This window comes from Phasianus colchicus, chromosome 6 (genome assembly GCF_987193195.1).
Source record: "Phasianus colchicus chromosome 6, bPhaCol1.hap1.1, whole genome shotgun sequence".
Taxonomy (NCBI): Eukaryota; Metazoa; Chordata; class Aves; order Galliformes; family Phasianidae; genus Phasianus; species Phasianus colchicus.
The window spans coordinates 10,238,297-10,257,056 of record NC_143441.1 but is presented as its reverse complement, the minus strand read 5'-3'; the positions used below and the strand labels follow the sequence as shown (position 1 = coordinate 10,257,056).

Sequence of the window (18,760 nt, the reverse complement as noted above, 5' to 3'; positions counted from 1 at the left end):
CTCCAAAGGAGTTTCCAGATGTTTCTCAAGCTGGTGGACTGAAATAAGTTGTGGGGCTGCATATTACTTTACCTTTTTGAAAACGGGGCAGTACATTGTGAACCATAAATGGAGCACTTCCTATTCAAAGAGCAGAAAATAGCGCTCTGTTGTCTGAAGGAACACATAATACAGGGTTTTGTTGTGTTCCATATGGGGATACAGAATTCCCAAGTGCTTACTGATCTTCGGATCCTGAGAACTGAAAACCAAATTGGAGTCTGTGTTCCATGCATGCATATGTTATTTCAAAACTTGTGGTTGAGATTCACTAGTATTTAGCATGAGATAGCCTCAGGTTGATGGACTTTAATTTCTTGTGTTACATGTGGCTGGACTTTAGTCTCCATGCAGTAGCCTTGTTCTGCAGAGAAGCTTCCTTTCACCTAACTAGTAGGTAGCTGGACTGGAATTCAACCATTTTCAGGTATGGTGTGCTTTTAAAGAAAGAAAGAAAGAAAAATTGTTATGTATTGTCGAGCTGTTTTCATACAGTTTTTAAGTTTGTCTGTTTAAAATGTTTGAGAACTATATGTCAAGGAGGAGTGTAGTATGTGGGGGGTGGGAAATGGGACACAATTGTAGAACAGGGAGAGGAATGAGTAGTTCTAGGAAGTAAAGTGATGACTCCTTCAAATTTTCTCCAGAGAATTTCCTTGTTTCTCTTATCTCTTTTTCTTCCTGTTTCTTATCTATTTCATTTTTCCACAACCATGCAAAAAGGCTGTGACAAGTTAGGAAATTCTAATTCTCTTGTGGCAACTGCAAGAATTTGCCTGAGTGCAGCTCACTGTACTCTTTATTCTGATTTTTATTTTATTTTATTTATTCTTTGCTTTTTGTTTGTTTGTTTTAAAATTATTTTTCCTTTATAAGGAGAAGAAATTTGGAGTACCCATTCCTGGCTGTGGGCTGAGCACCAGCAGATGAGAGCTATTGGGATGCAGGAGAATCTCCTGGAAGATGTTTGGGGTAGATGAATTTTACAACCTGCTGACCAGAACTTGTGCTTTGAAGGCTGCCAAGCAGCACAGCAGTTCCCCGAGACCAGAGCTCGGTGTGGTTCTGTTCAGCATACTGCTTCTGCACAGCAATTGCTCCCTGTTTCTCACAGGAGCCATTTCGGGGTAGCACAGCTGCTCTGAGCTGTTTGCATGGTGTTAATCTCTGTCAGGGCCACAGCTGAGGAGAACAAATGGTACGGTTTCTGCACAGTTTCTGAGCAGTTTTCATGTAGTCTCAGAGCCTTCTAAGAAAGGGAAAAAAAAAAGTAATCCAATGAGTATTGCACACGGTTAGTTCTGCAGAGCTACTGGTAGAATATGTGTGGCAGAACTGTTATTTTTTATGTGGAGATACTGGGTAATTAGGCCCTTCTTGCACCAGGTGGCAGTATCCACTGCTCAGAGGTGCTTCAGTGACCTGGAAGGCCCTTTCACCTTGACCAAGAGACTCTGCTTGAAAACAAACCAATTAAACCATAAAGACTGAGGACAATTCGGACAAGAATTCAGCAGATTCTAAACTAAACACTTTATATTCCTTGCAGTGGCTGTATGGGTTAGCTGTAGTGTACTGTTCCTAAAAGCAAAAAAATAAAAACCAACAAGTACCAGAAAGTACCAGGCTTTGAGGATCACAGAACTTGTTTTCTGTGCGTTTATTCCTGTATGGTTTGTTTGCTTTACTAACTCAGCTGGAGTGTTCTGCCTGGTTTTGAGTCTTCTCTATTGAACGGGAAGATTGGAAACTGAAGCAACAAAACATCAGCAAAAAATGAGGCCTCTGAAAGAAATTGGTTTAATCTGTTTATAAAATATGCAGAGGAAGGGGAGGAGTAATGTCAGAAAATCCTACAAAGCACACTGTGCAACTTCCTTATCTTCTTACAAATAGGACATGGAGAAGTTTGTACTAAAAAGAGGTGAGATGGCGTGTTCCTGATTGTGCCACGTCTCAGCTATGAGGATAGCAAAGCAGTGGAGCATACTACATGCAAAAATAACACAAAAACAACAAATTCACATATTTTCTTTGTTTTTGTATAATTATTCCTATGGAGTACCATAAACTATAGCCTTTTGCAGTATACAGGAGCCTTAGCAAATCTTTCTTAACTTTTCTTTCAGAAACCAAGGCTGTAATGACCCATGCTTTGGGAGGAATCATGAGTTTGTAACTCCCAAGAGAAACATTCAGCTCTTCAGATTGGTTGTAATTTGCTTGTAGAAGTTTCTGTTACCCAAGGTTGTCCAGAAAATGACAAGTTGAAAATCACTTAGACTACAGAAAAAATACATCTGTAGCAGAGCAACTTCAACTGTAGTTTCTTGAATCATTTATATTAATGAACACTTAATTGGTTTAGGCTTACGATGCTGTTTAACTCAGTAGAATGAAGTTGCCATGTAGGACGAGGAAAAGCTTCAGAATTATAAAGCTTGAATAATATCTCAGGTGCTCTGAGTGCTTATCTTACTTGTTTATCTTTGCTATATTAATCAGAACCATTAAAAAAAAACCAACACAATAACAAAACAGTCTGGAAGCCTTTGTACCTACTTGTGACATCAAGAGCCAGCACCTCAAAAAAGCAAGGGGAAGAAGAGTGAAGACTGCATGACTGTGGCACTGAGTGTACTGCCATGATTTAAATGGTGAACTAATGTTTAGTCATACACAACCATAATTACTATGTCCTGTTTTTCCTAAATAGGCAATTATGTCAGAGCCTGCACCTATTTCCTGCTGGTAAATGGATTTTAAAATCACAATAGAAGTCAGTAACAATAGCATCAGAATATGTTGCCTTTGAAGATCTATCTTTTTCAGTTGTTGGGCTTTGAATTGTGTAGAAACACTCAGGGTTTATTATATAGTAAAGCAGAAAAAGTGTCTTGCTCGACTTGTATTGCACTATAATTTGTAACTCTCTACTGTGTGTCTTTCTGTGTTCACATGGATTTCTTTTCCACAATAAAACTGTATGGATTTCTTTTGTGTGTGTGTGTGTATGTCAGTTTTTCTCTCATATTCAAATGAAAACTTCCTTTGCTTTTCTTATTCTGCTGCATTTTATGACAGAGCAAACCAGCTTACTTCTCTGCACGGAACTACTTGCTTGAAACTGTAAAGTCGCTCATTTTCTTCTGAAATAGCAGCTGAAATTCAGACATTCTTTCTTTTTCAAACATTTTTATTTTCCTGTTTGCAAGAGGACCACCTTGGTAAGGTTGTGCAGACCCTTATACTTTTCACAAGAGGAGAATTTCAGCAGGAAAAAAAAGAAAAGGCAAGAAAAAACAACCTTGTATTCTTGACAGTGAGAGCTGTAGGTAACTCAGAGATACAGAAGTCTATATGCATATAGGCTTTATGTATGCATTTGTAAGAATATGTAGAAAAGCATCTTTTAAATGTTTAGTTTACAGCAGCAGATGTTTCTTACAGTATCAGCTGGCTTCTCTGGACTTAGATGGTTGCAGGCACTGAAGTGGGACATGACCAGCATTTCAGGAGCAGCCAGGCAGAAGAAAGGTTTGTACTTAGTGTGCAGCTGTGGGTGCAGGGGAATAAGGTCTTGTTTCTCTGTGTGAATTGGTACTCTCTTATTCTGGTAAGTTGCTGGAGGAACTCTTGAAGTGATGTGTGTGGGCTGACTTGCTCTCTGCACAGAGCTCCACAAAAATGGCAGTGGTGCACATGAGTACTTACTTCTGCTAATCTTTGTATCTATATTTCTGCAGTGAGGTTTGGAGAATGCTTATATGTGTCCAAAAGGTAGCAGCACAGTCTTGATGAAAGCAAAGAGAATTTAGATTGGTGGGGACCTCTGGACCTTCTACTCAAACGCACCCTTTTAAACTGGGTGCTCAAGGCCTTGGCCAAGTGTGTTCTCAGTCTCTCCAAAGATAGAGATTTCTCACTTTTCTGGACTCTTCTTCCCATGTTTTACCAAAAAAAGTTTTATGTTGAAGTTTTCTACATTAAAAAATTGTTGTCTCTTCCTAAATTTCAATCACCAGTGTAAACTGCATCATTTTTGCCGTTGTTGATGGCCCTCAGCATTCATTTTTAAAACTGAATGTGAAGTTGATTTTCTTGTGAACGTGAAGGGTATCACAGATATCACAGAATGTATGTTGAGATGGTGTTGAAAGGTGCTCTAGAAGTTCTTGCAGCCTGCTTTACTGTGAGTCTTCAGTGTGAATTGTGACAGTTTGCTATTGCAGCCCTGGATTTCTTCTTGGGAAAAATCTGCCAGCAGTTGAAGGCAAAATTCAGCGATACTCAACTACAGTCAAGGAGGAAGTTAAGGAGAATTATAGAACTTGCAAACTAAAAATAATCTGTCAAGTAAAACTTAAAAATGTAAATTCCTGAAAGCAGTATCTTCTTTTCCATACCCACAATTTTACTACTCTGTTGCTCTCTTGCTCTTTATTTTGCCCCCTTCTCAAAACTGTATTCTTCAGTATACGAGTCCCTGCTGCAGGGTTTTTTATTCCAAATAGCAAACCCTTCCATTGTGTGCCAGTAGACATTAATTTGGGGATAATTTGAGCTAGTCTTGTTTTCTGAATCATATCTAGCTGTTCATGAAGAAAAATCTTTTTGATAACAAATCAAACTGGCATATTTCCTAGCTTATAAATATAATACTTGGTTTAAAGTGGCTGACAGAGGCTGTCTTCTCTTTCTTTTGTCAGATGTGTGCAATAGTACCAATCTTCCTGAAGTTGAAATCATCAGTCTACTGGAAGAACAGCTGCCTCATTATAAGCTAAGAGCAGATACAATCTATGGTTATGACCACGACGACTGGCTTCATACTCCTCTCATTTCTCCTGATGCAAATATCGACTTAACAACTGAGCAAATAGAAGAGACCTTGAAGTACTTCCGTAAGTCAAAAATTTACAAATTCTACTGAGGAATAAATAAAACTGTACTATTTTTGTTACTGCCTCTGAAATACCTGTAATTCTCGTACAGTTGTGAAAAGCAAGAGAACTGTTGGTTTTCAAGTTTTATGGTGGTTAGTAAAGAAAGGAAATAATCAAAAACAGCAGTTGCATTTGTTAATCTGTCCATGTATTTCATCACAATATCAAATGTTGGTGAAACTTCAAGACTTCTTTTTGCCTGTTACCTCTCTGGCAAGAGGATGAAATTTCTATGTTTATAAAATGTAAAAAGCTTAGGCATATTGCCTTATTTGCTTTTTTTGAGAATATTCTGTGACTCACTGTAATGCTGTCTGTGCTACTGTGTGCCTGCATCACAAGGTGATGTCAAATCATTTTTCTACTGCTTGAGTTTCTAAGAAAGACTTGTGAATAACCAAACACTGAGCATTTAGTGAGGATGGTTTGTCTCCTTGTTCTGTCTTTTGTTCATATTTATAGTATTGTACAGAAAGGTACTGTTTGTGCCGGGAGAGAAGGCTTGTAGTCTTGTGACCTTATGCATTTTTCATTCTTTATTTGAGCTGGTAGATCCTTTTATTGTGGTGAATGGATTCATGTCTCTATGTTCTTCTACTGTGGATGTTGACTTAGCTGTACAAGACCAGACAACTGTGATTCATCCTCTAGTTGCTTATCAATCATGTAGTTTACGATTAAATGATTCTTCTCCCCTCCTCCTGTTTTCATGTGAAAATGTAGTTTTGTTACACTTCTGAATCGTGACATGTTCAAATAGTTGCAGAGCATCAAGCCAGGTGACATTCCAAAGCTGTAGTAGTTAGACTTGCGTAGTAGCGGATTTACATAAATTGTAGCAGTAGGTAGTTTTAGGTAGTTACTGAGGAGCTGTGGGGCTGAAAAGATTTGAGTTACAGGGCTCAACACAAGCCTTTGGACGTACGGCTTCATTGTATTGTCATGCACCTGGAGAATTCACTTCCTAGTTCTGTAAGCTATTACAAGTACAAAGAACTGAGTTACTTCAATGCCTCAACTAAAGACATGAAATATAAAATATCTACCAATCACTGAAACTTCATTGAGACATCATTGTGGCCTTCCAAGACTTAGATTATAAACGTGAGGGAAATCAAGTTTTTACACAGGTAGATAGTGATTGGGCAAGTAGGAACGGTTTTAAACTAAAGGAGCGATTTAGATTAGGTGTTAGGAGGAAGTTTCTTTTTACCAAGAGAGTGGTAAGGTGCTGGAACATGCTGTGGATAGTCTTCCCTGGAGGTGTATAAGGCCAGTTTGGATGAGGTCCTGGGCAGTCTGATCTAGTACTTGATCTAGCAGTTGGCCTCACTGTGGAAGGGATGTTAGAACTTGATGATCCTTGACGTCCCTTCCAACCCAAGTCATTCTATGAATCTATGTATGTTCTCCACCTTCTCCCCTGTCAGACAGAAGCAGTGCAGGATGACAGGTGGGGTAGAAAGTTGATCAATGGAATCAGTTATTTCTTGTTTCGTAGCAGATATTTAATGCAGCTGAAATGGTGGCAGTAGCTGGCTTAAATAAACCTTCTGAAAAATCAGTTTTCTAATATTTGTAGTAACAAGATTAATTATGTCTCATCCTTAAGATGGTTTTAAAAGGGGCTGTTGCATTAAGCACAGGAAAGATGATTTACTAGCGGGGAAAGCAGGGCAAAATTCAGTGTGGGAGTATCCCAACTCTCCTACCTAAGATGCTTGTGTGATATGCCATCAGTAATGATGCATGACTGTTGAGAATGGGTACTTAATGAAGCTACTTGCTCAGAGAAATCAGATAGCAGTAGCTGCTTGTAACTGTGCATGCTCAAACAATTTTATCCAGCATTTAGCATGCAAGCATAATGGGCTGCAAGCTTTGCTATGTGCTGCAATTTGAAAACTTCACCCAAATAGGTTGAATAGAGAAAAAAAAAAAAAAAAAAAAAAAGTGGTACGTTTTCTGCTTTCATTGGTAATTAACTGCTTAAAGAGAAGGGACTAAGCAAGGAGAACTTCTGTAAAGAAAGTTTGTTGCTTAACACTAATGTACGAGCATGTGCCCAACAGGTAGTGGCTTAAGAAGTTGGAAATGAGCAAAGTTGAATTAATCCCTAGACTGATATCCTGGGAGCTGAGATCACCGTGTTTACCCTTGCTGTGAACAACTCATACAAAGCTGTAGAGTGAGGTCATAAAACTTTGGCATGTTTGGAAGTTATGGCACTGTGCATAAACATTGCTTTATGAAAAATGAACCATGAAAATAAAGATATTAAGTAAGTTGTCACAAAAGTGAATTGTACCATTATCACTCTGCAGAGTATTTTCTAGGGTGTGACTTCTAGCACTGTGATTCATTTTCAGAGCTGCAGTCAGGGCACTCCTTTTGTACATGTTTACTTTGTTTTAAAAACTTTGATGGGGGAGGAGGGGGAAGGTGAATATATACTGTAACTTGTCTATGAGAAAATTTTAGGACAACATTACAGATTTCCATTTTATTTAGAGCATTATTCTCATGGTCTGAGTTCTATGAATGTAGTATATATAAGAAATAACAGAAGTGAAATTTATAATCTGTCAGACTTTCTTAAGTGAAGGAAGAATTAATTAATTTTACTGCACCAGAAAAGAATTTCCTACAAAATAAACACAATTATCAGAATTAAAATGTCCTACATGTACAGATTGTTATGTCTTCCTCGGGCTTTTTAGAAACACTTTAAGATGAGCAAAATATAACTGATGTTGAAGTCTGAGCTTGTGCAGAGTATTTTTAGGTATGAAATGAAATCTTTCCATTACTTGTGGTTCCTAGCATTGCAGTATCGATCAGCTTTGAAACCACCAGTATTATGAATAGTTGAGAAGTCAGAAGGGAGGGATGTGTTGTGGCTTTATGCAGGAAACGTTTGCAGACTGAGAAATATTGGACGGAGCCAGGAATGTTTGATCATGTTTTAATATATGTAAACATTGTGCATAGTTAACATATGCAAATATGTATTTTGTAAGGCTTCCTGTTCTTTATGTAGAGAGTTTATCAGGAAGAGCAGCATTTTATTACCCAAACTCTCACCACACCACTTAATTAATGTGTACTTAGTCTGGAAATAATCTGAATAGTAATTCCACTGTGATGCTCTTGCAGTGTAACTCAATTGTTTTAATAATGTTCAGATACCTATGGTGAACTAAAAAGGGAACACTTCTGGATTTCCACTAGCTATAAATAATAGCAAAGTGTTTCTTGTTTGACCGTGGTGTCATTTACTTATTTTGTGTGTTTTGGCAGTAACTGAGAGCAGCTTTTTTGCCTTATTCCAGCTGCAGGCTTTGAACACATCTGTGGCCAGTTACCATACTCAGTGACTCTAGCTCTGTCTTGATTCAGTTTGTGCATTTTGAACAAGATGGATGTCTGAGCCTTTAAATCTCAATACTGGATTACTTGAAAATATTTTGAGACCCATAGAAGTAGGAAAGTGGGATGAATATATATATATATATTATGTGAGCGTGTATATATTATGATACACAGGTGTGTGTGTATATACATATACATATAAAATGCATGTATTGATGTACAGTTGGATTTGTAGTTCTCCTTCTGAAAGAACTTTGATATGTAATGACAGAATTTTAAATCTCTACTCAAAATGGAAGTAGTTCCTTCAATGCTTTTTAGGTTAAATCTTATAAAGTGCCCTTAAGTTCTCCATGGACTATCTACCTCTGAGAACTGTACTTCCAAAATAAATATATAAATAAATAAAATAAAAAAAATACTTGCTGCTTAAAATCTCATTTGTATATGAATTATAGTACTGCTTTTATTAGGTACATGCATGTAGATTTTTGACGTATCTGTAGTATGTTCTGTAATTCATTCTTACTATCTAGCCAGTATTCCCCTTTCCTATCAAACAGTCTTGGTACTAGGAAACTTACAACACTGACATACTCATTTGACCCCGATTTTTTCATTTCTGAATAATATATTTAATAAGAGAGATTGTGTGGTTGTTTTGATAGATTCAGATGTCTCCAAAGACCATTATCAGTGAAGGAACTTAAATCACTTGTAGTGACAGTATTCTCCAGTTCGAGTTCATCTGTGTTTGCATTTGCTCCCAGGAGAGGATGTATGAGAAATGCTACTTCCAAGAGTGATTTAGCTCATAGTGTAACTAGCAGCTGCCTTGCTGTCCTTTGAAGTAGAAGCATTGAAGTAAAGTGGTGGAGCTTTTCTGAAGAGTTGTTGGGTGTTTGGAGTAATGTACTATCAAGCTTTCAAAGTATACAGATACGTTTTCATTCAGTTAAAAAGCAGATTAGTAGCAATTAATGCTCACCCACACCAGTCCTGCTGTCACTGGACTGTGTTTCAGGGGATAGAGAGAGAGGAGATAGCGTTACATTTGTGCTGTTTCCATTTTACGATAGGAAACATATCACAAAGAAACACTTGTATTTAGGAAAATAGTCTGTCATTTTGAGTGAAGGGAGAAATTGTCGTTTCCAGATCGTAAACTGAAAAAAGTGCCAGTGCTTTAAACAGGGCCAATGTCTTAATGGATGTCTCCATTTGGTCCTTGATCTCCATTGGTCATTTCTTTAGTTCTCCTTGGGCTTGTTTATCCGTCTTTAATAGAGCATGACGGCATAGTGTACTGACCTTTGAAGGGCTCCTAGTGTACCACCTGCTCTTTCTTGATATTCAAAGAATGCCATGTATTCTTATCTTCTATAATTTCTCCTTAAAAATCAGAAGGTACTAGAAGCTCAGAGTTGAAGGGAGGAGGAAGATCTTCAGTGGAAACACAGATTAAGGAGGTCACTATGGTATGGAAAGGTTTTCAGTAATATGAAAGAAAAATATCTTCTGCAGCTTGTGTATAATAAGAAACTTGGGATTAAACTACTTTGACTCATTTCCAGACTAGCAGGACTTGTCATGTAGAGGTCTGTAAGGCATAAGAACTTCTGCTACGCTTATACAATGGTTGCTTGAGTGCTTTATGCCAGTGATACGTGCTTTAATACAGACGTTTTCATTCTCCAGTCCCCTGAACTTGTTCGACCTAGTTCTCTAATGACATATGGTTAGAGCTGAGTCAAGATATGGCCCATTAAAATAAAAAAAGCAATGAGATTTTGAGGGGTGTTGAATGTGTTTATGCATATGGTGATGGTGGCAATCTTGCACCTCTCTATTAATTCTTTCTTGACTATAGAAATCGGTCTCATTTTCTTAGATGACATAGTGCCAGTGTTCTAGGTTATATTCAATAGGATTACGAGAATAAACTTCAGTATTTCCAGTCTGCACAAAGAGATCCTACTGAAGATTATGCATTATCAGCCTTGAAGGTTTTGGCTTGGTTGGTATTTTCAAAAGCAGCTTTTATGCATTTATTGGCTACTTGCTGAACAATCAAATGTTTAGCATCTGGATTCTGTTTTCTCATTGCAGTGTGATATATTAATCAATCTGCATGTTGCAAAACTCTGTTAACAGTAGGAAAAATTGACAGTAGTTTTCATCTTAGCACTGGGTTTTTGTGTGTGTATTTTAATAAGCGCTAGTGGTCTTTTGGGCATCTAACAAGGTAGGATTCTGAGCATTCACATTGCCACTTCTCATATAAAGCTAGACAGGCAAATTCATAAGTTTGATTTAAGTAGATATTTGCTTCTTTATATTTGGAGACATTCCAAGGCAAGAAAAAAACACGATTATCTGTTCTCTCCATTCTTCATCTATTTTTCTGTATTTTAAATGCATCTAGTAACTTTATTTCTGTGATGGTGCTGTTGTTGATTAAGATCTTAGATGATGCCTCATATGATCCTCGCTCACTGTTCATGGTGACTGCAGCCATGCAAATCCCAGGCTGCAGAGGGGGCCTGGGGCCTCCCCCTGAGCCTTGGGAGAAATGGCCTTCCCTGCAGGTTTGTGCCCTTTGCTGAAGGGCTATGTCACCACGTGAAAACATTAAGAGGAAGGTAGTAGCATCAGAGAGGATAGAAGACAGAATCTGAAGAATGGCTGAGGGTTGTGCTGCCATTCAGGAGGACGTTGACAAGCTGGAGCAGTGGGGTCAAGAAGAGCCTCGTGCTTCCCTCCAACAAAGGGAAGTGCCATGTTCTGTACCTGCAGAGGAAAGCTCCAGGCAACAGGACACGCTGACTGACCAACTGGAAAGCAGTCTTGCAGAAAACGATCTTTGCTTGTTCTTGATAGATGTATATACATCTGAGTATTCTTTTAAAAAGCGGCATCTTATGGGAGTGGTTAGGTCTTGCTATCATGATCTCACAGTATTTAAGCATGACCAATGATACCTTAATGAATACTGAAAACAGTTTTGTAGGTATCTGTTTGAAGACAGCATGAATTTTGATTTCATACAGACACAAGTGTGTTACTCTTCAGGAATCATCCAGGAATCACCAAACATACCACAGAAAGTAAAAAAGTTTACCTCGGTCTTTTTCATGGTGGGGGGAGAAATGATCCTATCATGGAAAATCAGTTTTTGTCCTTAAGTAACTTAATCTGTCTGCTTCTGTCTCACATAAAATTGTTTCAGGGGGAGAATACTTAAAAGATTCCTATGAAGCAGAGATTTTGTCTGTACTAGGTGAGGTCATTGGGCCCTTATGGTGTTTGGAGTCCCTAAGCTCTGTCCCATGTGTAGAAAGTACTTGTACCATTTTGGAGCCTTGGACAATAATTACATTTTGACTAAAGTGATCAAATCTGAAGCACTCATTTATTTTAAATACTGGATCTGAAAGCTGGTGGTACAAGGCTGTCAGTATTCTGGTTCCACTCTTTCCAGGTGAAGCAGGCTGCTGTGACTTCTTGCTTAAGCAAAATACTTCACTGGAAGAGATTGTTATCCTAAGCTGCAAAATTGTTTATTATTACTACATGTGGATTCATGGGATTACTCTTGCTCCATGTTATTTTAGAAGGTGAAATCCAAGTAACAGATCATTTCAGTAAATTCAGAAATAACAGTATGCCAGCTTGTCCTTGAAAATCAGTTGTACTTTTAAGTATGCTCTGTTTTCCTTTTTAATGCTCTTTAATAACTTAAAAAAGAAATAAAAAGTAAAAAGAAAGGAAGTGGTAAAACATCAACTTGCAAATGAACTATTGTGGCAAAGCCTGATTAGCAGCAATACACATTGCATAATGGTGTTCCTCTGGCAGAAAGGACTCCAGCTGATGTTAGTGGGATGGGTAGCTTTATCCTGTGTGTTGGTGGCTCTGGAAAGTAATGAGAGGATGTAGCATTTAATTATCAGGACTTGATTTTGTGCTAGAACCAAGGGAAGAAATGCATCCCAGAGGTAATTAAATGGGAACTAATACACTATTTTAGCCACTGTGAGTCCAGCATGATGCATCCAGCTCTCATGTTTATCTCACAAGATTTTCCCAGAATTGGGAAAGGTTAGAGTAAGAAGGCTGGGAATGACTAAGCATGGGGAGACATGATTGATGAGGTTTGAGATAAAGATATTATTTGCTTTCTTTGCCAGCAGAGATGACTTATGGTTCTTTGCTCCCTAGTAACATAGTTGTCCACCTTCCTGGGTGTGCTTGCCACAGGTTTCTTGAGAGGCAATGTTTGCAAGTTAGGTAGTTGAGACTATCTTTGTCAAATATTCTCTCTAAGGAAATAAAACGATTTGTATGATTTTGTGACCTGGCTAATCTGGGCAGTTCAATTCAGCGTTGGGCCTATGGCATAGATTCATTACAGCAAAAGGGAAGGAAGAACAGAGCTCATGAACTTGGCAGCCCAGCTTTTCAGCCTAAGTATACTCCTATGCAACTGCAAACTTGAGCACTCAGTCTGTTTAGCTTGTCAATGTTGGCTGCCAGAATTCTTTATTAGTCTGGATGTTTTGCTGTCTGGAGAACAAATAAGTTTCTTTGTTTTGTTTGAACTAAACATAGAAAAATGGCATAAAATGTGATAGCTGGAAGGGAAGACCAAGGGAATGTGAATAAAAATATATGGATTTGGAATATGAAAAATGTCGTTGCTTGTAATCACAAATTTAGTACCTGGAATCTTTCCATAGCTCAATTATCTGACAAGTATTAGGCAATTAGCGTGCTAATACTTCATTCAAATGCAGTGTTAACAATACAGAGGTTTGAATACAAGGAGGCTTAATGTTAATAGGAGCAGTCCACCAGAAAATCATACTGTTCCAGTAGATGTTGCTTACATAAAGACTGATACACATATCTATATGAAGTAAAACTGGGCTGCAGAAGTTGAAAGATGTTTCTGCTGCTATGTGTCTGCTTTGCTGGCCTGGCCATACTTTCATTTCCAACCCAACAGCCCTTCCAGCCTGACCCTCCTACAGCTACAATTTCTCATGTAGTTGAAGGGCTGCTTGCATGTGGATCCCTGGATTTATGGTATTCTGTCTGGGGTGTCTGTCTTCAGGCTGGGAAGATCACAGCATCTCTCCACATCTCTTGAGTATTTCTGAAATCATTTGACAGCACGATTGGTTTTCTCCACATAAAGATAATGCCTTTCTGGATTATACCAGTGTGTTTTCAATTAGCTCTGCAGAATAATACCAATAATACTGAAAACAAACAAAACCCACCACCACCAAAACCAAAGGAAGAAACCATAACAACAAAAACCAACACCAAAAACCACATCCCACCTAGAACTACTTTTATCCTCTGTCAGTGAAGTGTGTGTGTTTAGATAGGGAGGAAGGAGGAGTGAGAAAAAAAAATTCCATCATGTTCAAAAAGATTTCCTTTGTTTAAATGGTCAGGAAATAGAAAAGGGAAAGTCCTTTCAGCAATTTTGATCTGGTAGCCAGCATCCAGTTTTTATATGTTAAATGCTGATTAAATAGCATTACCAACCTTAAATTACCTTTTAGACAAAAATAATACAAGTGGAACAAATTGCTTATGTGCAGAGCAATTGAGTTAATGTTGCCACAGAAACCTTTATTTTGTTCTGACAGTGTTTTAACAGCGTAGCCTTAACTGCACTTAGCAGCAAATTCAGCTCTCACCCTCTGAACATGGAGAACTGAAACTGCAGGGCTGAGTTAGAGCTGGAGTGCCTCTTCACGTTCCTCTCTTTCAAGATGGCATGCCCAACACCAGGGCAGGTTGATCACATCGGGCAAAATTGCACACAGTATTCAAAATGTTAATTATTTTTTCAGAGATGTCTGTGAATTTGCATGTCCAAATGTTGTTAGTGGCTTTTATATAATCCTTTGCTATTTACTAACCTTAAATTAATGTCCACTTGTTTTATTGCTTTCTCATCAATACAGAGTGTGGAATGTAACAAAAATCTGAACAGCAGTATGAAGCCGAAAATAATAAGATCACTGTCAATATGAAAGTAGGTTTTGTTTTTCAGAGCCTTGTTATCTCTGAGTGTGCATCTTGATTTCAGGAGGGCGGAAATAATCTCTGGAGTCTGTTGGGAAATAAGAATGATTTTTGTGCCTTTCCTGTTGTAAGGCTGGAAGCTACTGGAGCATGGCGATTTCCTGGCTTCTGGTTGGTATGGAATGGCAGGAGCTGCAGGCAACAGCTTGGGGGCAAGATGCCAGTAAATGACTTGATGAATGGTCTGCTTCTTTGTTTGGAGGTAGCCTCCCAAGAATGGCTGCTTCCAACCCAGAACAGCATGGCTGACTTTGCTCAGGTATCACACCAGCTCAGCTGTCCATCAGCAGTATCTAGGACACAGATGTTAGGTCTATTGCCTGGCTGGTCCCCTGATTGAGGAGTGTAGGAGGGAGGATGAAGTAGGAATAAAGTTATTCAAACCCATGGGTTTGAGTAAATTATTTCCTTGAATTTTCACCCAGGAAAATGTCATAGGTGTGAGGTAGAGCTGTATTTGCAGAGGAACTCTAACACTTCATTATCTTTTATGCTTTGAAATTCACCGTAGTCTATTTAGAAAGTTAAAAGTATTTTCAGTCATGAAAAAGGTTCAAAGATTCTTTGTTTAAGACAATACAACAAGGAAGTAAAAAATCAGAGGCACATGAACTACAGAGTGATAAAAGGGCTGAGGATGACACTGACCTCCGAAGCCACCTGGTCCAACTCCTGCTCCAGCAGAGCAGCCAAGAGTAGATTGCCCAAGATCATGTCTGAAAAGAGCCTGGATTCATCTTTACATCCTCTGTTCAGGTTCTTGTATACACTGTTGAGGTCCCCTTGAGCATCCTCTTCTCCAGGCTGAGCAGTCCAGCTGCCTCAGCCTCTCCTCAAATGAAAAATGCTTCAGTCTCTTAACTGTCTTAGATAACTCTCTCATTTTTTCCATGTCTCCTCTTACTGAAGAGCCCCAAACTGGACTAAATCCTCACCAGCAATAGTGCTGTGCACATTGCCAAAGAGGTTACATTATTGTCTTCATCTCCTACAGATTTATGTATTTTCAGACCGAGAAACACATTGTTTTCTAGTGAAATAAAGTACTTGCACTCAGAGCTGTCCTTGAGTTTGGCCCTGACTGAAACTTTGGGTGAATAACATGATTGATTGCTGCTAGCTGCTGACAATGTATGTGAACAAGTATCTTAGTCTGTGATTCAGCAAACAGTATGTAAAAGAATGTGATAATCTCCAAGCTTGAAGTTACTGTAGTAATAATTACTTACACGAGTAAAACTGAATTTTAGTATTAGCAGCTTATGTATTTGCCTCTTGCTTGACTGTTCCTTATTTTAATTTTTTTCTTTCTAATGGTAAAGCTAAGTTGTGACACTCACGGAGGTGAATAAGCAGTAGCAATCTAGAATATACATGACTGAGGGAAATTTAATAGAAACCTGCATTGACTGGATTAGAAAGGAGAGAGAAAATGAGTGTTCAGTTCACTCAGAGAGCAGTGAAACCCTGGTACAGCTGCCCATAGAAGAAGCTGTGGATGCCCCATCCCTGGAGGTGCTCAAGGCCAGGCTGGATGGTACCCTGGGCAGATTGGAACCAGATGGTCTTTAAGGTGTCTCTTCCAAACCAAGCTGTTGTATGGCTCTACGATGTCCAGAGCTGGAAGCATAAAATTCAGTAAGAGTGAATTTGAAACCAAAAGTTACATATCTACTATCATAAATAGTAGATATGTGGATCCTTGCAAGAGGATGTTGAAGATGCTATAAATATTTCTAGCCTTAGAACAGACAGGGTAAGTCCTTTGAGAACTGCCAAGAGTGGAAATTGCATCTGTGTCAGACAGTCTTCAAAGCTGGAAAAAGTTGAGCTTGGCAGGGCAGCTGAGGGATAAATTGTTCAGGTTTCCCTTATCTGTTCACGGTTGTTCCTGTGGATGAATGGAGTCTTTGCTTGGACAGGCAATTCCAAGGCTAGACACCAGCGTGGCTTACCTTGTGTTATGAAGGTGTATTGCAATTCAGTCTAGCCCAGTGGTTCTACTAGTGTTCACAGAGTAATATAGTTGCTCAGAAAGAAGAAATGTTTTAAGAGTAAAGCAAAATGGATCAAATCCCTTGGCATCTGCACCTGTACAGATTCGGATATGCTCTTTGGATGGCTGTGCTTGCTGATGATGATTTAGGGCAATCGGTTCCTCAGATTCTCTCTTAGTTTAAATGCTAGGTTGCACGTTTAGGTGCTGCATAAGTAAAGTCTTTTCTTTCATTTCCTAATCGTTGAGCACAAACATCATACTGTCCTGCTTGAAGACCTTATGTATTTTTAGAAAGAGTGGTGAAAATTCATCCATATTTCAGCTTAGATTCTTAAAATGGGGGAGGGGAGAAGGGTCAGGAGTTCATAGAGAAGGCAAAAGGCAGACGTAGATTAGCTTTATTGCAAGACCAGATGATCTTGCAGGTTGTTTCCAACCTTGCAATTCTATGATTCTATGCTAAGAAATGTGTTGCTCTACCCATTTTTCTATTTCCTTTCTTTTTTCGTTTGCCGCTTTTTGCAGTAACAGTGTGCTTGAGGGATTCTATTGTATCAGTCCAGAATAATGTAACAAAGCAATGATGTTTCATTTTCCGTGGGGAAGGCAGGCTTTTATCAGTACATGAGGGAGAGAGTAGTAATGGACTGGCTTTTCATTATTAATGTACAGCATGTACCCAGTGAATTACGATGGCAGGATGCTGTTCAGCGAGCAGCCAGCAGAGAATTAGATCCTCTTTTTGCGGAAGGATTTTCATTTCCAGCATGGAGGGCCACTTCTAGTCTGCAAAGCCAGAAGCAGCAAAATGCATTTTCTGCGTCTCCTCATCTCTTCTGGAGCCGGCTCATCTCCATGGCAACTCGTTAGGCTGAAGGGGATGTGGAGCCTGGGGAGGGATGGGTTAGAGACATCCGGGCGGTGGTGTGTGCCCCCACGTCAGCGTATCCGCCTCTTGATAGGGCAGGCTTGGTAACACCCAGCCGAGGCTCCTGTGCAGAGCTGCTTTATTACAGCAGCCACCAGGGCATCTGCTTGAGAAATCTCCCTTCTGCATCCTTCTAGATATCTCTATATTACCCCCCACCCCCCGAATTACACCCTATCCTCCCCCACCCCTTAGTTTAGTTGCAGCCTCGCTGAAGATGTGCAGCTCATTTCTGGCTTCCCATGAGCTGCCTTGCAATGTGCCGTTTTGCACAGGCAGGAAGGCATGGCTGCGTTTCACTTGACCTTAGCAGCGAAGTGCAGTCTCGTCTGTTGCTGAAGGATACTGACTATGCAGAAATTTATTGAAGCAGATTACTATGAATTGGACTGGTATTATGAAGAATGCACGGACGGTAAATCTTTTTTTTTTTTTTTTCTTTCCTCATTTCTTGGTGCAGAATCTGAAGCTTGTGAGACTGGAGCATTGTTATCAAATGCTTTAAAATTGAAGTGCCTTGTAAAAGGCAGCACCTCGGTGTGGCAGAGATGCCTGCATCGCTGTTGCACCTCAGCATCTCTTCTGAGCATACTGCAAGAGACTGCTGTAAGGCTTTCTCTATTTCTAAGGGAGTGGCAGAGGAATGTAGACACTTTACAAGAGCTCCCTGGGCAAGGGGAGAAATATTTGAAATGCTTGCTGTATGTATCATAATTGAGCTGGATTTGTATATGCATAATGTAAGACGCTGCATTGGTTTGTGGTTTAAGGCTTTGTATTTTTCTGCAGTGCCAGTATAATGGAATATCTGTATAGGTAATGTGTTAATAGGCAGTATGTGTTTTCTCTCTGACTGTTTCTCTGTGAAAGACATTTGTAACATGACTTCTTAAAATTGGTTTACTTCTGGAACTGAAAAAACTACAAACTGTTTTGCAGGTGATCTTCTGAGCCCCTTGTGATCTGTCTGCTTTTTGCCTAGGTGATTAGTTTTTTATCAGAGCACTTAATATTTTTATCAGACTTCAGATAGAATGCATGTGAGGAAGATGAGTGCCCAAAATTTTGCTGTCTGCAGAGTGGAAAAATCAAGATTTTTCATCAGTGGCACGTGGTGGTAACCTGTTAAACAGCATGCAGCCTTTGGAAAGGCAGTAGTTGTATTTAGATTTTATTGTGGTTGGGGAGCTTGGCTTAAACGAGGCAAACCCAAGCTCACAATGAAACAAGGAACAAAAAGCAGTGTAGCTCCGGGGGGCTATGGGTTGTATGTACATAGTACAGAGATTTTATAGTGCTTTGATAAGTGCTACGAGGGGACAAAAATAGTAAAGGTGTGTGACAAAATTTGATTGAGATATTGTGGTCTTG

At 39.2% G+C, this 18,760-nt stretch overlaps 1 protein-coding gene across 5 annotated transcripts in view; it reads left to right on the top strand.

Annotated features, from left to right (window-relative positions):
* TRAK1 (trafficking kinesin protein 1) overlaps positions 1 to 18,760 on the top strand; it is a 129,639-nt gene that overhangs the window by 57,135 nt on the left and 53,744 nt on the right. For 3 of the 5 annotated variants that reach the window (XM_031590375.2, XM_090142408.1, XM_031590371.2), the window contains exon 3: positions 4,749 to 4,943. Coding sequence is in view for 4 of the 5 variants with exons in the window: in XM_090142408.1 (XP_089998534.1) it covers positions 4,749 to 4,943 (195 nt within the window). In the remaining variant the exon portion in view is untranslated. Of the gene's footprint in view, positions 1 to 4,748; positions 4,944 to 17,318; positions 17,805 to 18,760 lie in introns of those variants that run through there. The other 2 variants (XM_031590368.2, XM_031590370.2) reach the window with 2 other exon arrangements.